This window comes from Lathamus discolor, chromosome 18, assembly GCF_037157495.1.
Source record: "Lathamus discolor isolate bLatDis1 chromosome 18, bLatDis1.hap1, whole genome shotgun sequence".
NCBI lineage: Eukaryota > Metazoa > Chordata > Aves > Psittaciformes > Psittacidae > Lathamus > Lathamus discolor.
The window spans coordinates 3,130,819-3,149,306 of NC_088901.1; the positions used below are offsets into that span (position 1 = coordinate 3,130,819).

At 44.3% G+C, this 18,488-nt stretch overlaps 1 protein-coding gene across 5 annotated transcripts in view; it reads right to left on the reverse strand.

The window, feature by feature from the left end:
• The window catches only part of LOC136023226 (lethal(3)malignant brain tumor-like protein 3), a 45,790-nt gene that overhangs the window by 19,380 nt on the left and 7,922 nt on the right, over positions 1–18,488 (reverse strand). For 3 of the 5 annotated variants that reach the window (XM_065697478.1, XM_065697477.1, XM_065697476.1), the window contains exons 2-12: positions 13,058–13,211; positions 11,504–11,612; positions 10,819–10,990; positions 9,348–9,405; positions 8,202–8,290; positions 7,212–7,316; positions 6,819–6,954; positions 6,246–6,337; positions 5,105–5,256; positions 3,455–3,531; positions 2,002–2,087 (exon numbers count right to left, since the gene is read on the reverse strand). In XM_065697478.1, the coding sequence (XP_065553550.1) occupies positions 2,002–2,087; positions 3,455–3,531; positions 5,105–5,256; positions 6,246–6,337; positions 6,819–6,954; positions 7,212–7,316; positions 8,202–8,290; positions 9,348–9,405; positions 10,819–10,990; positions 11,504–11,612; positions 13,058–13,211 (1,230 nt within the window). The remainder of the gene's footprint in view (positions 1–2,001; positions 2,088–3,454; positions 3,532–5,104; positions 5,257–6,245; positions 6,338–6,818; positions 6,955–7,211; positions 7,317–8,201; positions 8,291–9,347; positions 9,406–10,818; positions 10,991–11,503; positions 11,613–13,057; positions 13,212–18,488) is intronic. The other 2 variants (XM_065697479.1, XM_065697481.1) reach the window with 1 other exon arrangement.

The following is an 18,488-nucleotide window of genomic DNA, read 5'->3' on the forward strand; positions in this document are numbered from 1 at the left end:
CTTGGATGCTAATTTATATTCCAGAGTTTCATCAGAGCCAGAACTGGCCCTTCTGCTATTCTCTCAAAGCCAGATACCTGAAGGAGCAAAACAATGGCTGCAGAGATGTCTGTAAAACAGGGCAAGAGGCAGACAAGGCAGTTGCATTCCCCCTTGGGAAGACACTTCACTCTGGAAGAATCCAAAAAGGGGCCACTCAGTGCTGCAAAGGCTCCTGAGCAAAGCTCCTGTCATCTTCAGCTGACAGTTCTTAACATATATTCTGAAAATCTGAGGGAAGAATGCCACAATGAGACATTTCTGAGGACTTCAGACTGGGAGTTTTACAATGGTTGTACTTCACTGTTGCTTTTTGTATCATATAATCTCAGAGTGGTTTGGGCTGAAGGGACCTTAAAGCTCATCCAGCTCCAATCCCTGCCACGGGCAGGGACCCCTTCCACTGGAGCAGCTTGCTCCAAGCCCCTGTGTCCAACCTGGCCTTGAGCACTGCCAGGGATGGGGCAGCCACAGCTTCTCTGGGCACCCTGTGCCAGCGCCTCAGCACCCTCACAGGGAAGAGCTTGTGCCCAAGAGCTCATCTCAGTCTCCCCTCTGGCAGGTTAAAGCCATTCCCCTTTGTCCTGTCCCTACAGGCCCTTGTCCAAAGCCCCTCACTAGGTTTCTTGCAGCCCCTTTAGGCACTGAAGCTGTTCTAAGGTCTCCCTTGAGCCTTCTCTTCTCTTCTCCAGGCTGAACCAGCCCAGCTCTCATAAAGACTTTTATTACCTTTCCAAAATATTTGTCTCTACAAAATGACTTCCATTGTTCCCCTATTGTGTAGCAGCCCCATTGCTGCATTCTTTTTGCTCTTGTATTCTGAAGATTCTTGGTTTCCAGCACTGTCGGGATTTTACCTCAGAAAAAGGCTGAGTCTACCCCTAGGAGCAACAAACATGCCCCAGTGACAAGCTTCACTCATTATCCTGCACACTGGCCCCAACGTGCTCCTTCACATGCTGTGCTGCACGATCGAAGATGCTGTCTGTCCAGCGCTGGAAAACCTTAATCCAAAGGATGTTTGGAGTTCAGCTGTGCTGCAGATAACTCCAGCTGTGGCCTTTCAGCCCTCTAAAGAGGCAAAACCAGCCTCTCTCTACTTCCACCTTGCAACCTTCAACTTCAAATGGACACCTGCTGAAAACTAGCAATTATCAACCCTGTCTGGCTGGATTTTTACCTCCCTTATCTGAGGCCTCCCTGATTGCTTTTCCTCCTCAGTCCCAAAATGCTGACCAACAAAATATACAGGAGGGCAGCAGGTATTAACCTGCAGCTCTTCATGGAAAGGAATCAAGTCGAGTGTCATGTTGGCACAGCAAAGTTATTAGACACATTGCAAAGGTGAGCAAGAAGCTGCTAAGAAAAACAAGTCATCAACTTTAAGGTATGGTGTTCAAAATGAAGTTATTTTAAAGGATTTTGTTTCTGCTCACAGTGAGCTTCCAGCAAAATGCACTGAGCTCCAAGGTAAGAAACAAAACCTTGAGAGAACCATCTCTGAATTTAGATGCAGGCCAGTGATATCCACTTATGACCCCCATGAAAGGAGAGTCTGGAACCAGTTCAACCAGCACCAGTCCTGCTCTGGTGTTACCTAGGAGATCACCCAGTCAGGCCTCAAGCAGAAGACTCCTCTCTGCCCTCTCTGAAGCAACGTACTGCCCTTCACACATACTTCTGACAAGTACAGTTATCTGTGTGGACTGAAGGCCCTTTCCTTAAACCTGCTGATGGAGCAACTGAAGATGTTTAGTCAAAACTCTTCTCTAAGACAGCTCTCCATGGCTGTGTGTTCTGTTTAAGCAGCACTGAGAGATGATCTTCATTCAACTCAGGCTTAAAGTAAAGGAAAAAACTTTTTGGCACAGCCATGGTGAACCACCATCAAATAAAGCACCTTGCAGCAAAGGGTCGATAACAGCGGCTTCCCCCACCTTCCAAAGAAAGAGATTCACCAACCAGTTTGAATGCTCTTGCTGGGGCTGCCTGGGAATTCGTTTCTTCCAAGTATCTCTCCCATGAGAAAGCTTTGGAATCCTTGTATCCTGGAAAAAACAGAGAATTACCATTTCAGTAAGAAAAAACACAGGTTTATTGTTACAAACAACAGAAAGGCAGCTATGCAGCACATGGTTATTGGCTTCATTTAGCACTTACAATGGATGGCACTGGAAACTGGTCTGTTTATTCGTACACACCACAAAGGGCAAGCTTCCCCACAGGGCTTTAACCCTGACCTGAAAAACCTGAAGAGTTCATGTGTGTACAACTTTATCAACCCTTATTTGCTAGAGAAAGCTGCTGGTGAGAGGGTTCTGGGATGTGCGGTGGTATCACCTGATTCATTTCCTTGTTTCTTAAGGTGTGAGTGCCTGCAAGATTGTAGAAACTTCTCATGTCCTGCTACCTACTCACCCATAGCTGAGGAAACCTGGGGTCTGGAGATAAAAGGTTCCATCAGCGTTACCATAATCTCAGACATCCACATGGATGTGCTGCTCTGACAACAGTGGATGTCTCTCCCTGGCAACTACATTTAAGAAACTGCTCTACTTTTCTTTCCCCTTCCTATTTCAGTCATCCTTAGCCTCAGTATTGTTTCCTTTTGGCAGAGGGTGCAATGACTAAATGTGTTAGACAGTCTGCAAACTGCTGCATGCAGATCTCTCAACAGAGACATCAGAATTGACTGCAGGAGTGCTGGGGGCACAGGCACTTGTGCTCGGAGATGAGGAACTGCACGCCACAGCCCTGGTGCTCATTTCAGGAGCAGGAGCAGATGTGGTGCTGCTGAAGAGGAAGTGTTTACAACCCCCTCTGCATCAGCAGCAAAGGCACAGAGGCTAATTCCTCCAGTGCAGAGGGATGTTATTGTGCCATCCACTCTACTAACACAGGAATTCTTGCTCCAGGGCTGTCAATTTAGCAAACAGCAGACATCATTGTTTTCTAGTCGTTATTTTTAAGGTGAATGAGCACTACCGAGGACTGAAAACAACACTGATTTTCCTCTGCGTTCTGTCCTTTTTCATTTGCCAACATTCTCTTCATTTACTGAATTCCAGTGCAGCAGAAAGAAATGTGACTTCAGTTACTCCTTCACTTCCACAAATTCCATCTGTGAAATCGTAACACCGAGTCCTCTTGCTTCCAGCTCACCTTAAAAGCTACAAATACTTCAAGGTTCTTTCCCTTCTGAAACCAAACACAATTACAAATCACAACCCCCTGTCCCAGTTCTTGAAAGAGCTATGAAACAAAACAAAATGCAGAGGCAAAAAGAACAAAGACTAATATTGTTCAGTCTGAAGAGGACTGAATGGAGCCTGGAACTTGCAAACGTAATCATGTGGAAGGTAAAGCTTGCAGGTTACTTGACTGAGGCAGGAAATAAGTCTCACTCTCAACATACCAGGTGGTGTTGTCAGTGGGGTTCCAGTTTCTTGGCAGTAGCCAACAGGACGGATATATGGGCTGCTAGCTTCACACCTGAATCAAAGAAGGAAAGTTGGCACCAGTTAATTTCCAAGCACCAGAAAAAACAGCATCTCAAATGCTGTCTGATACGCCTTTGCTGGCCTAGCAGATGCTTTCAGTGGGTGTGGAAGACAAGCATTACCTCGTCAGAATGTCTAATGCCAAGTGTTCAAAGCATTCAAGCTGTCCCCAAAACTAGGGAAACATAAAAGAGAATGTCTGGTGCTTTAAAAGCCAACAACAAACTCCCCGCACATGGACTATACCAGCCACAGGGATCATCCCAGGTCATCCCAGCTAAAATGAAAGGAAGCAAAACCTAAACCCTCGTTCCTAAGTGAAACAACATCACTGTGGAAAAGGGGAAGTGATTTGTAAGGTCTTTGCCAAGACCTGCACATAATCCACTAACTCTAGCTGAAACCTAGTGGTAGCTTGCCTGGCTCCCTCTCTGGTTGCATGTTTAGGTCTTCTGGGTCCCTGAAGGAGGCAACAGGCCACTGTGAGACAGCCCCGTCTGTCACATGTGCTCCAAGGAAGGGACCAAAGCAGTCTTTCAGATGTAGGCAAAAGCCTGTGTATTTTCAGGCAAGCTGTACTTTGAAGCTTTGCTTGCCTGTGTTTCCCATTAAAATTTTCAAATTCCAAACAAAACATGGCACGGAAACAAAGCTTCCCTGGCTCAAATAGTAAAGGGATGAGATCTAAAGTCCTGCAAATGGAAACACTGGTGTTACAAAGCTCTCATGACATATTTATGGCAGAGAAAGAAAAGACAAATTTGCCACCAAACAGGTCCCTATTCTGAAAAACACAGACAAAAGAAGATGGGGAGAGAACAGAGGATACTGAGCGAATCAGTGCTGGTTTGATAAGCATGTGTCTTGTGTTGCTTTTACAAGTTCAAAGCAAGTTAATCCCTTGATGTAGGCTGGAAAACAAGAACCAAAAAGGGAAAACATTTCTTAATATTCCACCTGGCTCCAGCATGAGGGCAGGGGATCAAGATTCTCAGGTGCAGAGCAACCATCGTGCAGGTCAGGACTGAAAAGCCTCAATGTTGGCAATCATTGTTATTTTCAAAGGGGTTTAGCCAAACTCTGCTGAAGCAAATGGAAATGCTTTTCACTGATTTCAGTACTGCCTGCTTCCAAGCTTGCAGAGAGACATGCCAGCAGCCACTGCCGGTTCTGGAGGAGAGATGTTACCAATTCCAGGTGGGATCACCAGTGGAGCTTGCTCTTGCTTTAGCTCTGCCAGAGGAATGGATAACGGGAGCACTCCCTGACCTGACCCAAGTCAGCCAGATGCATTCCCTCAAATGCTTCTTACTTCAAATCCTTCACAAGCAGTTTGAGCTCACCCCACTGGTGTTGCACTGAGCCAACCTCCCCCAGTAACAGGGAAAGCTATTGGGCAAAGCACACTTGGTAAAAACCCAAAGTAACTACTCAGGTGCTTGAAAACTGATTCAAGATCCCAACTTCAGTGACTACACTTAAAATATTAGATACTACCTTTAGTGTAAGAGTGAAATAAACCATAGTCTGCTTATAGGTATGTATTAGAAACAGCATCTCTTTACCAGTAGTCATAACTCTCATCCCAGTTATCGAAATGAACCAGCAGGCGGTTATCCACCATGTCTGTGATGGTTGCGACACACATCAGTGACGGGTTCTTCTTGTCCACTGCCTCCAGCTTCATTCCCAGACGAAAACCAGAGGGGGTGACAGGCTGAGGAACAGGACATGAGGAAAGGGACATCAGCCACATTCTGGGTCAGGCCACTTAAATCACCCTTATAAACTCATTTGTTGCAGGTTGTAACCCCGAAACCGACACACCAAAACACACACCAGCTACCAGCAAGAGGGCTATAGACAAGATTTCCATGTGTTCTGGCAACAATTGCTATTATTCCTAAGGAAGAGTGGATGTAGTTGGGAATAACAGAATCGCCAAGTACCCAACACCACTACAGATTCCAAGGCTAAGAGGCACACACCTTGCAGTGATGAGTACTGGCTGAGGATAAGTGTGAGCATTGCAGGTCCTATCTTATTAGTGGAAAAGTTAAGAGAGTCTTCAAGGCAAAGAGGTGACAGTTGGAAGCAGAGCAGAGCTGCACAGTTAGGCCCCGATCCTACTGAAGTCAGTACTTTGCAGCATCAAATCTGCAGCATGAAATCCATAAGATCATGGAATTTGTGTCATCCGAGTGACACAAAATGGGAAAGAGTGCTATACAGGAACTGAGGCTAACAACCCAAAAAGAAAGCAACAGTGGCTGAAGGATGAGAAATGCTCACGATCCACAGCCTCATAATGAATCCCACGGTGCACATCAGGATGTTGCTGGAAACCAGAAATTATTTTGGAAATGATTAAATTAGAGGGAAGTGACACAAATATCTTGACTGTAGGGACACAGCAAAACAGACTGGTGCAATATATTGACTAAATGGTAGTGTAAATCTTCTCCTCCAGTATAAAGGAGGAAGGGAAATACAAATTCTCACTCTGGAAAGTCAGTGCCTGGGGGAAGAAAGAAAAATTGTACTCGTTTCCCATCTTCAAAATAAATCAGAGCAGGAAGCAGCTTGTATCTGATTGTACCACGGCTGCACCTCTGCCGTGAGCGCATTAAAACCATGTCAATATTCTGGTCAAAACTCACTCTGCATCAGACCTATTTGTAACATCTTATATTCAATATCACTCACAGTGCTGAGGGTCTTAAAAAGGCTTTTTGGAGCTGCTTGAGCTTTGCAGTTCTTCAAATAGGAAGTCCAACTAAATTCTCCCTCCTTGAAACCTAGAAAGAGAGATCAGAAGATTGTTTTACACAGCCCTGTTAGGTTCAGATTGGGTTTTCAGAACCGGAAATGATCTGGGTGGGATATGAACTTTGCACAGTCACTGCTCCTCCCCAGTCTTCAAGGCTATGCATTTCAGCTAAAACATCTCAAGTCCAATCATTAATCTCAATCTTCAGATGTTTCTAGAAAATGGAATGCAGGGAAGAAGCAAGTTCTGAACCCCAAAGAGACTCCCTGCTTTCTGCACTCATCCAATAGCTCCTAATTTGCCTATCAACATCAATCTTTGACAATATCAAAAGGAAGCTGTTCTGTTCTTTTGTGATTCACTCCCTTAGTTCCACCTCTTCCCTTTAAGCCATTCAGAGCAATTTTCACACTGAAATCATACTAAAAATGAAACATGCAGAGTCAGGACAACCAGTTCTCAGCAGAATTTATGGTTTCTTGTACACCATTCTATGTGTTGTTCCATACCTTTAGGAGGGAGCAGCTTATGACTTGTTTTTTCACACCAGCCAACAGGATGGATGTCTGCGGAATCAGCATTAACCCAGAAGTCATAGCACTCTGGATAACCATCAAAGTGTAATCGCATTCGGTACCCTTGTACCTAGAATAAGGGGAGCTCTGGTTATCATAAAGGGTCATACAGAAGTTAAACACTAATCGTTCCTTTCATTTTTGGATTTAGAGATCTATCTAAGATCTCATTTATTTCCCCAAAGCCAGCTTGATTTTTCCTCATTTACATCTCCCAGTTTCCATGCTCATTCCTCATTTCAAACAGTTTAGAACAAAACTGGTCAATGTGACTTCCCTGCCTAAAGTATATGGACTTTTGGAATCAAAGTCAGGAAGAGCAACTACCTCAGCCACTGTGAGAACGCAAAACCGAGAGGGGTGTTCAGGATCCAGCCCTTCCAGTTTCATTCCAGCCTTAAATCCATTTCGGCCTTGTGGGAATGACTGATACTGTGATGGGGGAAAGAAAGAAAGATTGAGGTTTAATGCCTAAGATGAAACCTAACAGAGAGCAGCCATTATGTTCACTTAAAGCTTCAAATTTTCAACTCAGAAGAGAATTGCATCACTAACTGATTGCTGCTTTAACAGACGGGCACAGGTACAGAGATCAATAATGCCATAAGCACCATAGGTCACATTTATTTGTCATTCTAATTCATCTCTTGAAAGAACTGAACCATGAGGGTGCTGCAATTAGCTACGAACAAATCTTCCAGCAGATTCAGAGCCCAGTGTAGCAGGGCTGGCACAACTCAAGAACCAGGAAAGCTAAAATCCCTTTGCCTGTGTCAGCATGAGGTCAGCAGTCCAGACTTCCCCAATGAGTAACTTCTCATCTCCTAATGGTACAAGGAACAAGACACGTTTGATCTGGAGCCCAGGTACACAGTTGTTCCAGAAAAACCACAGCACTCACTGACTTGCAGTTTTCTACTGAGGAAAGCTGGACAAGGTGTTGTACAACCACAGATGAAGCACAGGACACGTGAAAGACATTAAGCTCTCTCTCTCTCCAATGCTTCCTGGAGGTTGCCTAACAGCCCATTTATTCCGAGCAGCCCAAAGCAGATTAGAACAGTCATTGCTTATTTGGGAGTGAGATCCAACCAGCATTTTTACACCCTGGTCTGGGACGAGTCTCACAGGGCAGATGCTTGTTTCCACAGTGCTTCAGGGCTGGAAACAAACATGTGGAGGTTTTACTGCACCAAAACAACTCATAAATGTAACTGCTGGCTTGAGGGTAGGCTCTAATTCTACCTCCACTGTGTTAGTAATTCTGTGATGCTGCCTGAGAAGAAACATAGCAGAAGAGTTGAAAAAGCTGCCAACCTCTCTGAACAGTTTTAGGGGAGCAGCTGGCATCCGTTCCTCTTCTAAGTAGGAAACCCAGTTCCATACCTTCTTCTTTCCAGGAACAACTAAGCAATCAAACACAAAGAGAAAAATGAATGTTTCTCTCTGATTCCTCCCGCTCTGCCCTCTCTTTTTCTCCTCCCATGTACACACCAATGCTGTTCTGCAGTTGTACCCCAAAGGAGGCAGTGTTAGCCAACTTTTCAGGCAAGGAATGAATTCCAGCAGGCGGAAACCCGTGCTCATTTCTCATTAAAATAAAAGAAGTTATTTATTATATCCCAGGTCCAATGAATTGTGGCACTCGGATTGCTGGCAAGCTGCCTGTGGAGAGTTGCCACTGTAAAGTTTGGACAAGATACAGTAACTGAAAATTGTGGGAAAGAATTCCTTCTCCTGAGATGTCACAGAGGAATAAGGGGTTAGATACAAACTAGAAGACAGCATAGAAGAGGCATATAATGACAGCTGAAATAAACCTAAAACAAATGAAAAGCCAAGTGAATCTTTGTTCAGTTCACAAGATTTTTTAGGTACAGATATACACAGATATATTTATAACCTGCTAATACCACAATGCATCTACTAGAGAAGCAGCTATCAGTACACAGGTGATGAAAACAACATCCTGGGGAGGTGCTTGGATTCATTCTAGTAGGACCATGGTTACAACACAGAAAATTACATTTTAAATGCACATTAGAAATCTCCCCCAGTTACATACGCTAACTCTTTTAAGGTATCTAATGAAGATAACCCATAGTCTATAATCAATCACATGTTGTTCACAACTTATTTGCTATTTGGCATTTGTAGTCTGTGGCTACGAAGCTCTCTAAAGCCAAAAGAGGAAAGATTCTTGTTGTCTTCAGTGAGCTCTGATCAGGTTGTCTCCTTCCAGCTCCTCTGCACTGTGCCCATCACAGAGGAAGATCTGCTATGTTCTTGCTAATACCCTTCAGAAGACTGCTGTGGTAAGAGGGTTATGTACCTCATCAGCTATTCTGCATGTGAAATGAGCTCTACTGTCCTTTCCTCTCCTGTTTACTATGATTCATTTTATAATAGCTAGTCAAAATAATCTATAAACATTAAAGAAAAGAGACTATGAGCTTAGCTCACCTTGTTTTATTGGTTTAGTGTTTCTGCGGCTTTTCATATTATTTGATTTATTCTTCTCCTAGACACAGATATGTTAAAAACAAGTTTAGCAATATTGTTTTTTCCTCCCTCTTTGATCATCTCACAATGCAGGTACAATAAGGATGTAACATGTAACTAACAGGACTATTAGCTATCATTATTTTCTTCTGAATAACCCTGCAAGAACATTAGTAGGGTATGTTACATACATAACTTTGATCCTGCAGCATCCCAAAGTGCTTTACAAATTATTTTATATACGCTACTAAGGTTCATTTCAATGTGGCTACTGAAGAAAAGCAAGGGCCCAAAATCTCTATTACAATGCACAGGATTTGCTTTCTGCAATGCAGAATTTACTGCTCACGTAAGCAACATCAATGTAATCCTCCATTTCCTTTCACAGGTCTTATGTCCATCTATGCCAGGGAATAGATACAGCAAAAAAAGTCATTTATGAAGCCCTGAAGGAAGCAGAAGCTTCAAGTAACTACTATCATAGATGAACATCCCAGAAAACATGGTCAGGCTCAAGCCACACTGCCATTCCCATTTCTTCTACACGGTTTTCAAACTCATGTTTAATTCACCCAGGGTTGTTGCTTCTCAAAGCAAACCCAAAAGGGCACAATCTGAAATGCAAAGCTGCCTACCAAACATGGCCCAGAAGAGACAGGGGGGCAGTTTCAAACAAGGAGGAAGGGAAAGAGACAGAATGCAAGGACTTCTGAGAACATACAGACTTTACAACATCTTATACACAGCACAGGGAAAAGCTGAGCAACAAGATGAGTTCAACTGCTCATGACATCAGAAGTTCCAGCTTGCATTCCCAACAAACACCTGCCCCAGTGTCTCTGCATTACAAAAGCATGTGCAATACGTGAAGAGAAAGAAAATGGTTCAAGCCTGAGATGCTACATATGAGGCAGCTGAGTACAGGCTTGCACAAAAAAGCCCCTAAAGGGAGTAAGGTGCTTAATGAAGGGTAAGAAAAGATCAGGTCAGGACTGAGGTACTTGTGTTCATCTGTCATTAATACAGGTTTCTAGTAGTGCAGCGAGTGTACTTCCAAGTACCTAATAAAAGGGAATCAAACTCTGTGGTTTGACGCTGATCTTCAGCATCACATCATAGTCCTGAATTGTAGTTTGGAGGCATGCGGGTTTATTGCTGTGAAATACACTTGGCGCTCAGGGCTATACCTACACCTATACACTCACTGTCTGAAATCCTGACTCTGACTTCACACAAGCTATCCACCCTTCCAACTTCCCAGACTTCACACCAGATATTCTTATTACTGATGTAAATCAGGCTCAGCCCTGGACCAATCTCCTGGGCACAGCACAACCTCCCTCGGCTCAGCCTGCATTGCACACTGAAATCTGAGAGAGCTGGCCCAACTTTCACAGTTCTCCTTAAAGAAAACACATGCAGCCTTATTTACCTCATCCTCATCTGCATTTTCCTCGTCATCCTCAGACTCCAGAAGCAGTCTTCTCTTCCTCCTGAGACGTTTGACAGGTCTGTCAGCCTCGTTCACCTGACAGCCACTGCTGGGATTAACATTTCTACTATTTCCCCTGTTTCTGCAATCATCTTGAATGTCTCTGGTATCGCTAAACATCCAAAATTGAAAACAAAGGCAAATTAAAAGTGCAACAATTGTCCTGCGGCATTCCCAGTGCCTCTGTGCCTCTTTAGGAGAGTGAACAGCTGAAGAAGTGAATCCCATCTGCAGGATTTGCCAGACAGGTATCTTTTCAAAGCATTCCAAAGTGCTGGCACATCTCCCACCACCACAGTTTGAAAGGGGTTTTAATTCTGCCCTTTTACAACTCTACAGGAAGTTAAGACATCATCCTTATCTGTAAGGTGGGGAACTGAGACATCAAGCAGGCAGCCAGTATTTCTCCAGGCTGTGAAGAGAAGAGAAAAAGGGATGGAGCTCTGGAGAGGAGCTTCCCTTGGTCAGGCACGAGAGCTTCAAGGGAAAGAGGAAGGTCACTGGCAGCTCTGCCATGGTAACACTTGTTTTGAGGACTTCATTCTCCTCACAGCAACACTTTTCTCTACCACAATGTTCTCTTTAGATGCTTTCAAACACAGAACAAGAATCTGGGGTTTTTTACCTGTCCCTGTGCTGCTGGGAGCCCATCTGAGTACAGAACTTTCCATTCCCAAAGCAATCCATTGGCTCACACAGTTGGAAACCGGAGCAGGGCACGGCTTCTGTGGGCACTGTAGAAGCAAAGACAGACAACTATTACATTAGAATGTGAAAGCACCTTTCATGCAATTAGTCCTGTCAAAGTCCCTTGCAAACTTTCATGAAGTGACCCTTGGTAGCCCATTGAGAGGCAGAGTGAACCCGTTTTGATCTGTAATGTTTTCAGTTTGGAGCAACCTGCCTCCTGTACAGGTGCTAAAGGAGGATGTACACTCAAGGCTAGAAGCAGGACACTGCTACAAATCTTGTTATAGTTCTGCCTTGAAAGTAGTAACCCTCTCCCTTGAAAGAAGACAAATGTCAAACAAGTCCATCTTGCTTGAATACTTTTAATATGGTTGGTTAAGTTGAAAAACTTCTGCCTTTATATATACTTTGTGCATGGGAAAATCATTCATAGGCAGCCGCTAAAAACAGCACATTATTGATGGGAGAATAGAAACAATTATTTCTACATCTAGCAAGAGATCTATGGCAATCTTTCATCTGAATGAAAGCATGAAAATGTAAGGAATAACTCCAGCATCTCATTTACGTTTATTTTCTCCTATGATCTGAGTTCTTCCTAATGCAAATTACACAGTGATACCCATTACCAGGCATCTGCTCTGCACTGATGCTCAAGTAACCTGACGTGCCAGTTGTGCACAGTGGCTCCTCCACACACGTCATTCCTGTTCTGCATTCAGTGGCAGTGCTTGCATGCACTGGTTTGATCAATCCAGTTCTGAACGCACCATTAAACACTTTAGAAGACAAACCCCCCACACTCCAGAACACCGAGATATGAGTCACTTTGCTTTTTCTTTAAAGCCATTTTCTTAGTCTCCCTCCCAGCACTTGCACTCATTCTGTTACGACAACTGACGTTACTCATTTTTATTTGATTGCTCCCTCTAGCCGAATATGGATGTCAGATGGTCTTGGCTGGAATTGGGCAGAGAGGCCGCTTGCACACAGACGCCATGCATACCTGCCCGTATCACAACTTAAAGCCTCTCCCTGTGCTGTCAGGGACCAGTGATTCCAAGCAGGGAAAAGAGAACAGGGAAATCTTGGAAGAACAAAGAGCACTTGAAGAGCTCTGCTCAAGTGGAAGTCACACTCATCCATGGAATAACCTGGACCGGCTTCCCAGAATCACCCCCTCAGGAGATCCTAGGACACAGGTTAAAATTCAGCATGAGAGGGATGCTTGACCTCATCAACAATCTAGTCCAGATCACTTCTACAACCAGTTACACTTCCCCTGCACACAGGTGAGTGCAGTGTGTGCACCAGCTACCATTACGACTACACAGTAATTACACTCAAACTACTCCTTAAATATTGGCGGTCAGACAGTGACTCATCCGCCATGCTGCACCTGGAGCTCCACAAAACACGCCTTTCAGTCAGACCCGCTTCTAGAAGCTGTTTCAGAAACAATATTCTCTCCCACAGCAAAAAAGCTCACCTTCCAAACCAGTGCTAGAGGCAGCAGAAGTGTCGGGAGCAGCAGGAGCAAAGCTGGTTGGGCTGGCATTTACTGCTAAGGCTGAAAGAGTTTTTATGGCTTCTGCTTCTGCTTCGGTAATGACTTCTAACAGTCCAAACTCATTTAAACAGAACTGTAGGTTAAGAGAAGAAAGCAAGCAAATAAGTAGGAGTGAAAGGGCTAGGAAGGGGGGCAGGAAGGAACAGGATTCCCTGAGGAGCAACTAGGTATGGGACAAAAAGAAGTGGCTGAATATAAGTTAGAAAGCATTAAGTAACAATAAAAGCCAGAAACACCCAACAAAGCTTTCCCTCAAAGTGCCACCAACAGGCCCCAAAACTACCCCAGCAATACATTTTGTGGTCCATGAAGGAAAACAACATTAATTCTACCTGCACTGCATGTGCTCCCCTTATAAACCCCAGACATCTGATGAACACATCGGGAGAAACACCCTCAGAAAAGCAGTTTAAGCCAAACCTCTGCTCTGATGGTTCAAATTCATCCAACACAGCACCATTACATTTATTTCAGCTAGGACATACAGCAACTTCCCTAAAATCTCAGTGCAAGCAGAAACCACCCAGCCATTGACAGAGATGTCACATTCCAGTGGAGAACTGGTCCAATACGTCTCCCAGCTGGTGCTGGCTGGGCTTTAATGATGTCAGCATCTGGAGCTGCAAGAGGCCAAGCGGTTCCCAACCCTTCTTCAGTGACACTTGACAGTCTGCTGGGAAATGAACTTCCCAGAGGGGCAGAGGAATGCAGGGATAGGCAGAGGCTGTTGATGAACAGCCGGCACTGAGAAGTAGCCTTTCATCATATGGTAAGTTCTTTCTTGCACAGCACCTTCTTAGTGAAAGGCACAGTGGAGCCCTGACTCAAAGACAGAAGGCAGAGTCTCAGATCCAAACCAAGCATTCCCAAATAACCTAGTGTTGTAGTTTAAGCCCAGCCAGTAACTCAGCACCATGCAGCCGCTCACTCACTCCCGTCTTTCTTCCATCCCTGGTCCCAGTGGGATGGGGAGGAGAATCAGAAGAATGTAAGTCCCATGGGCTGAGATAAGAACAGTCCAGTAACTAAGGTATAACAGAAAACTGCTACTGCTACCATTAATAAGGGAAGTAACAAGGGGAGAGAATAGAAAACTGAGAGGGGAAAGGAAAAAAAAAGGAACACAAGTGATGCCGAATACAACTGCTCAGCACCAGCCAACCGATACCCAGCCCAACCAAAGCAGCGATCTGGGCCTTCTGGGTACCTCCCCCCAGTTTCTATAATGGGCATGACGTGCTGTGGTATGGAATACCCCTTTGGCTAGTTTGGGTCAGGTGTCCTGACTCTGCTCACTCCCAGCTTCCTGTGTCCCTCCTCATTGGCAGAGCGTGGGACTGAAAAGTCCTTGATGAGAGTAAGCATCACTTAGCAACAACTGAAAACATCAGTGTGTTATCAACACTGTTCTGAGGCTAAAGCCACAATAAGGAACCACACCAGTTACTAAGAAGGAAAAAAATAACTGTTACAGCTGAATGCAGGACACCTAGAAATATTCCTAAGAGAAGCCACAGGCAGCAGGTAGGTAGATGACATGTACCAGGAGTAAGTAAGACCAGGAGCTGCAGTTTCCGAGCTCCCAGTCTCAACTCCCTGAAGTTTAGACCCTCAAGAAACTACGAGCTGCCTTCCATGGAGGCTCTGCTCCAGCTCAGACATGCCTCCCATCCCTGTATATTCCTTATCCTACTGCAGGCCGAGAGTAAACTCAGATGCAGAACAAGACAACCCTGTGCACACACAGTGAAGCACTCTCACCGTGGGGCAGCTATGGAAAAGGAATGACAGGCAGCAGACTTCAGACTCACATCCTTTAAGGTTAATGAAATCTCAGGCAATGAAGGAACACTTCATCTGCCCAGCTAAAATGATTAAAGTGTGTCAAATAGTGTCAATGTGCATCTTTTATTAGTCCCCATCTGCAAACGCAACCGAGCACCGAGCAATAGATAAATAAATGAAAGAGTCACCTCTGTGATGAGCAAACAGCTCTAAAGGTCACTCCCTCCTTGATCCTACTGCCTGCAACACAGAGTTACTGAACTCCACATTGAAAGAGACAAGTCAGAGGTGGGCTGCATTAGCAAGCTCTGCTCCAAAGCTTTTATTCACAGCACTCGATTAGACCGAGATCTTTTCTCAGCCATCTGCTCTGCTCAAACCTGCTAAACCCAGTTGAAAAGCATTTGCTTCACCTCTGAAGCAGGCTCCTCATTGTATTGAGAAGCACCGCTCTTCCTCTACTCCTGCATGCTTCCTGAGCTCAGGCTCCCGCCTCCAGCACACTATCAAAGCCTTATTCCCAATGTTCTTCCCTCTATTCCCTTTTCTTTATCTGAAAACTGTATTTCTTAAAGGTTCAAAGATGTTGGACTTGCTTCTAAAAAGCTCCCTTCTTCCTCTGCAGCCCTGAAGAGAAGAGCATCATTTTTATTTCAGCAAAAAGAGAAACAATCCATTGCAGAGAAAACAGAATTCCAAATGGACCAAGTTTCCTGCAGGAGACCATCCAGTTTAAAAGAGAAACCTATCGCCTTCCTCAAATGCTGCCAGAGAAGCAGCACAGGGGTGCAGGTCCCTGGGGTGCTGTGGCTGGTAAGGACAGCTCAGCATCACGAGCTGGAGAGCAGTGGAAGGAGCATCTCCAGAGCATTATGTGCCATTAAGCAGCAGAGCTCACACGGAGCAGAGCTTGCAGCTGGAGGTGGGGAAGATGCCAGGGTCGCTCTCAATTAGCAGATGGGGCTCTGCATAAAATGACCTGTTCTGATTGAGCCCGAACCAGGCAAGACACAGGCTGTTACCTCCTCCTTTAATGATGTGATGGTGTCCCTGCAGCCACATGAACTGGGGGAGCCCAGCACCAGAAGCCAAAAAACAACAAATATCTTTATGAGCTGTTGCTGATCTGATGGTGAGGACTGGCTGAGCCATGGAAGCAACCTCCAGTGTCATTCCGGGCCTCTTCAAGGCAGTATCCCTCATTCCTACATTCTGGAAAGGCGTAACTGTGCTATCAGGACTGCATCTTCCTTTACACAGCGGAGTTCAACAGAGGATGGTTGCTAATATGAAATCCACACAAATAATCTGTCTTTCCTGAGAATTTTTTGAAGGGAATTAAGGAAAAATATCTTTGTGCACGCAAGAACTGGGATATAGCAGGAAGGAAGGGGGAAAAGGATTAAACAGCAAAAAAAGTGACATTTCTGGAAGGAAAAAGAAGTGCCTGGCATCTTAAGAATGAAACAGTTTCCTGTGGAGGCAGTTACCATGTTTCAGCTAAACCTTTCTACCTGTGGTACTCAGTGCTCTTATATACCTAATATAAAACACAGTGTTATCTGGTGTCTTTCAGTCTAATAAATAACACGGTACTTTGTTGATTCTCTACTCTTAAGAGGAATCAATACACAGGAAGCTGCTTCCGCAAAGGAATGGTACTGCTGTTTAAGAGAAAACACGTGGCAAGACACTATTAAGCTCTTTTAAGAAGCAGAAGTATAATGACTAATTAAATACAGGGCAAAAATTAGGCCACTGCAAAATGATCACCCAAAGGACCTCCAAGAAAGCCAGTGGAGCCAGTTCCACATTAATTGAGCAACCTGGTCTAGTGGAAGGTGTTGGAACCGTGGCAGGGGTTGGAACTGGATGAGCTTTAAGGTCCCTTCCAACCCAAACCATTCCACGATTCCATGAGTTTTATGGGAGTGTAAACCAGTGATTCTGAATGCTGACGCAATACCAACAATCAGATTTTTCAGAGCTCTCAAGTCCCTTCAGCTCCAATTTATTTCACTTGAAATTAATCTTTCTCCCCTCTGAGATTCAGAACTTGCAGCCTGGAGGGTAATTTTATGCATTCATTTTCAGCCATCAGAAGTGCAATCGAACTGAAATAACAGTTGAAAGCAATCTGGGAAACAGTCAACAGTCACTCACCCTCCTCTAACAGAGAACACCACGTCTGTGACCATCAGATCTTGGTTCTGATTTACATGAGACCTCTATTCGTCACTATCATGAATAGAGAAGATACAGACAACTGTCAGAAGTTGCAAACCCCACAATTACTGATATGAAAAGAGCCTAAAGACTCAACCTCACAACTTGAGAACATTTGCCTTTCAGAGAAAATGTCTTTCTCATGCTGGGCTGAAATTAATGGGATTTCATGCCTGTGTTGTGTGGACATTACTGAGAATGAGGAAGATCAGGCCCATAACTTCTATTAGCAGAAAACAATTACTTAAAACACTTCCTGCCTTCAGAAATCAATTGAGAAAAAAAGGAGAAGGGGAGAGGGAGCATCATCAGCCTAAATCGGCACTAACACTTCACCAGTTTCTCAGTATTGCGGACCCAGTTGTTTAAAGCAAAGTGTTTTCCCTGCGTGACTTTTCTTTGCAACCATAGACTATATTGCAAATATCCTGTGCTGCCAAGGGCAGGGTGGCCTCTTGCATTGTGTGTTCCGTGGTTTCTTACTTGTATGTTGCTACCAGGCAAGGTACCAGAGCTGTCTGTCCAGTCTAAGGCATTCAACATATCGCAGTCTTCTGTTGGGACGTTGATGAATCTCTCTGAGAAATCCTGTTCCACCTTTCTGCTTAGTCTTTGGGCTCTTTATTTAATGATAGGAAAGAAAACTGGGGTGTGGAAACAAAACAGAACAAAAGAGGCACAGAATAAATAGGCCTGTTGCTTACAGTTCACAAAGGCGTTTTTAGAGCAGTATTTGTTTCAAAAGATAGGGGAAAAACATTAAAACTTGTATTTTGTCCATGCTATTTAACTGGAATGAAAGTGAAGAGCATTAAGCAGATGTGCAGTTTGAGGACAAAAAGATGAACCAGTTGTTTGATTTCTATGATGTTTTTGCCAATCCTGGCATCTCTGGATTCAGCAGGAGCTTTGGTCTGGATATGAGGAGTACCAGGATTTTAAATTACAGACACATAACTACCCAGGTGGATGCACAAACTCACACACTATGTACAAATAACAAGTCTGTACAACCTGGAGGAGAGCAGCAGCAACACACAGCTGTTGCCAGGTCCCTCTATACTGCTGCATTGTCACAGCTCTGCTCTAGAAATGCTATAAAGCTCTTAAAATGCTTAAGCTCCACATACTGCTTTTGCATCCCAGCAAATAAACTAATGGGCTCCATTATAAGACTTGACTAAAAGCCCTACTGCTGCATGGGATCCCTGTAGCCAATTACTCAACTGTTTTCTGCAGTAGACATTAACCAAGCTCTGACCATAAATTTGCTGTACGTTCCTGCTCTTTAAATGTAGTTGGAATATTTACAATCTCAGAACGTAACTGCTTGTTTAAA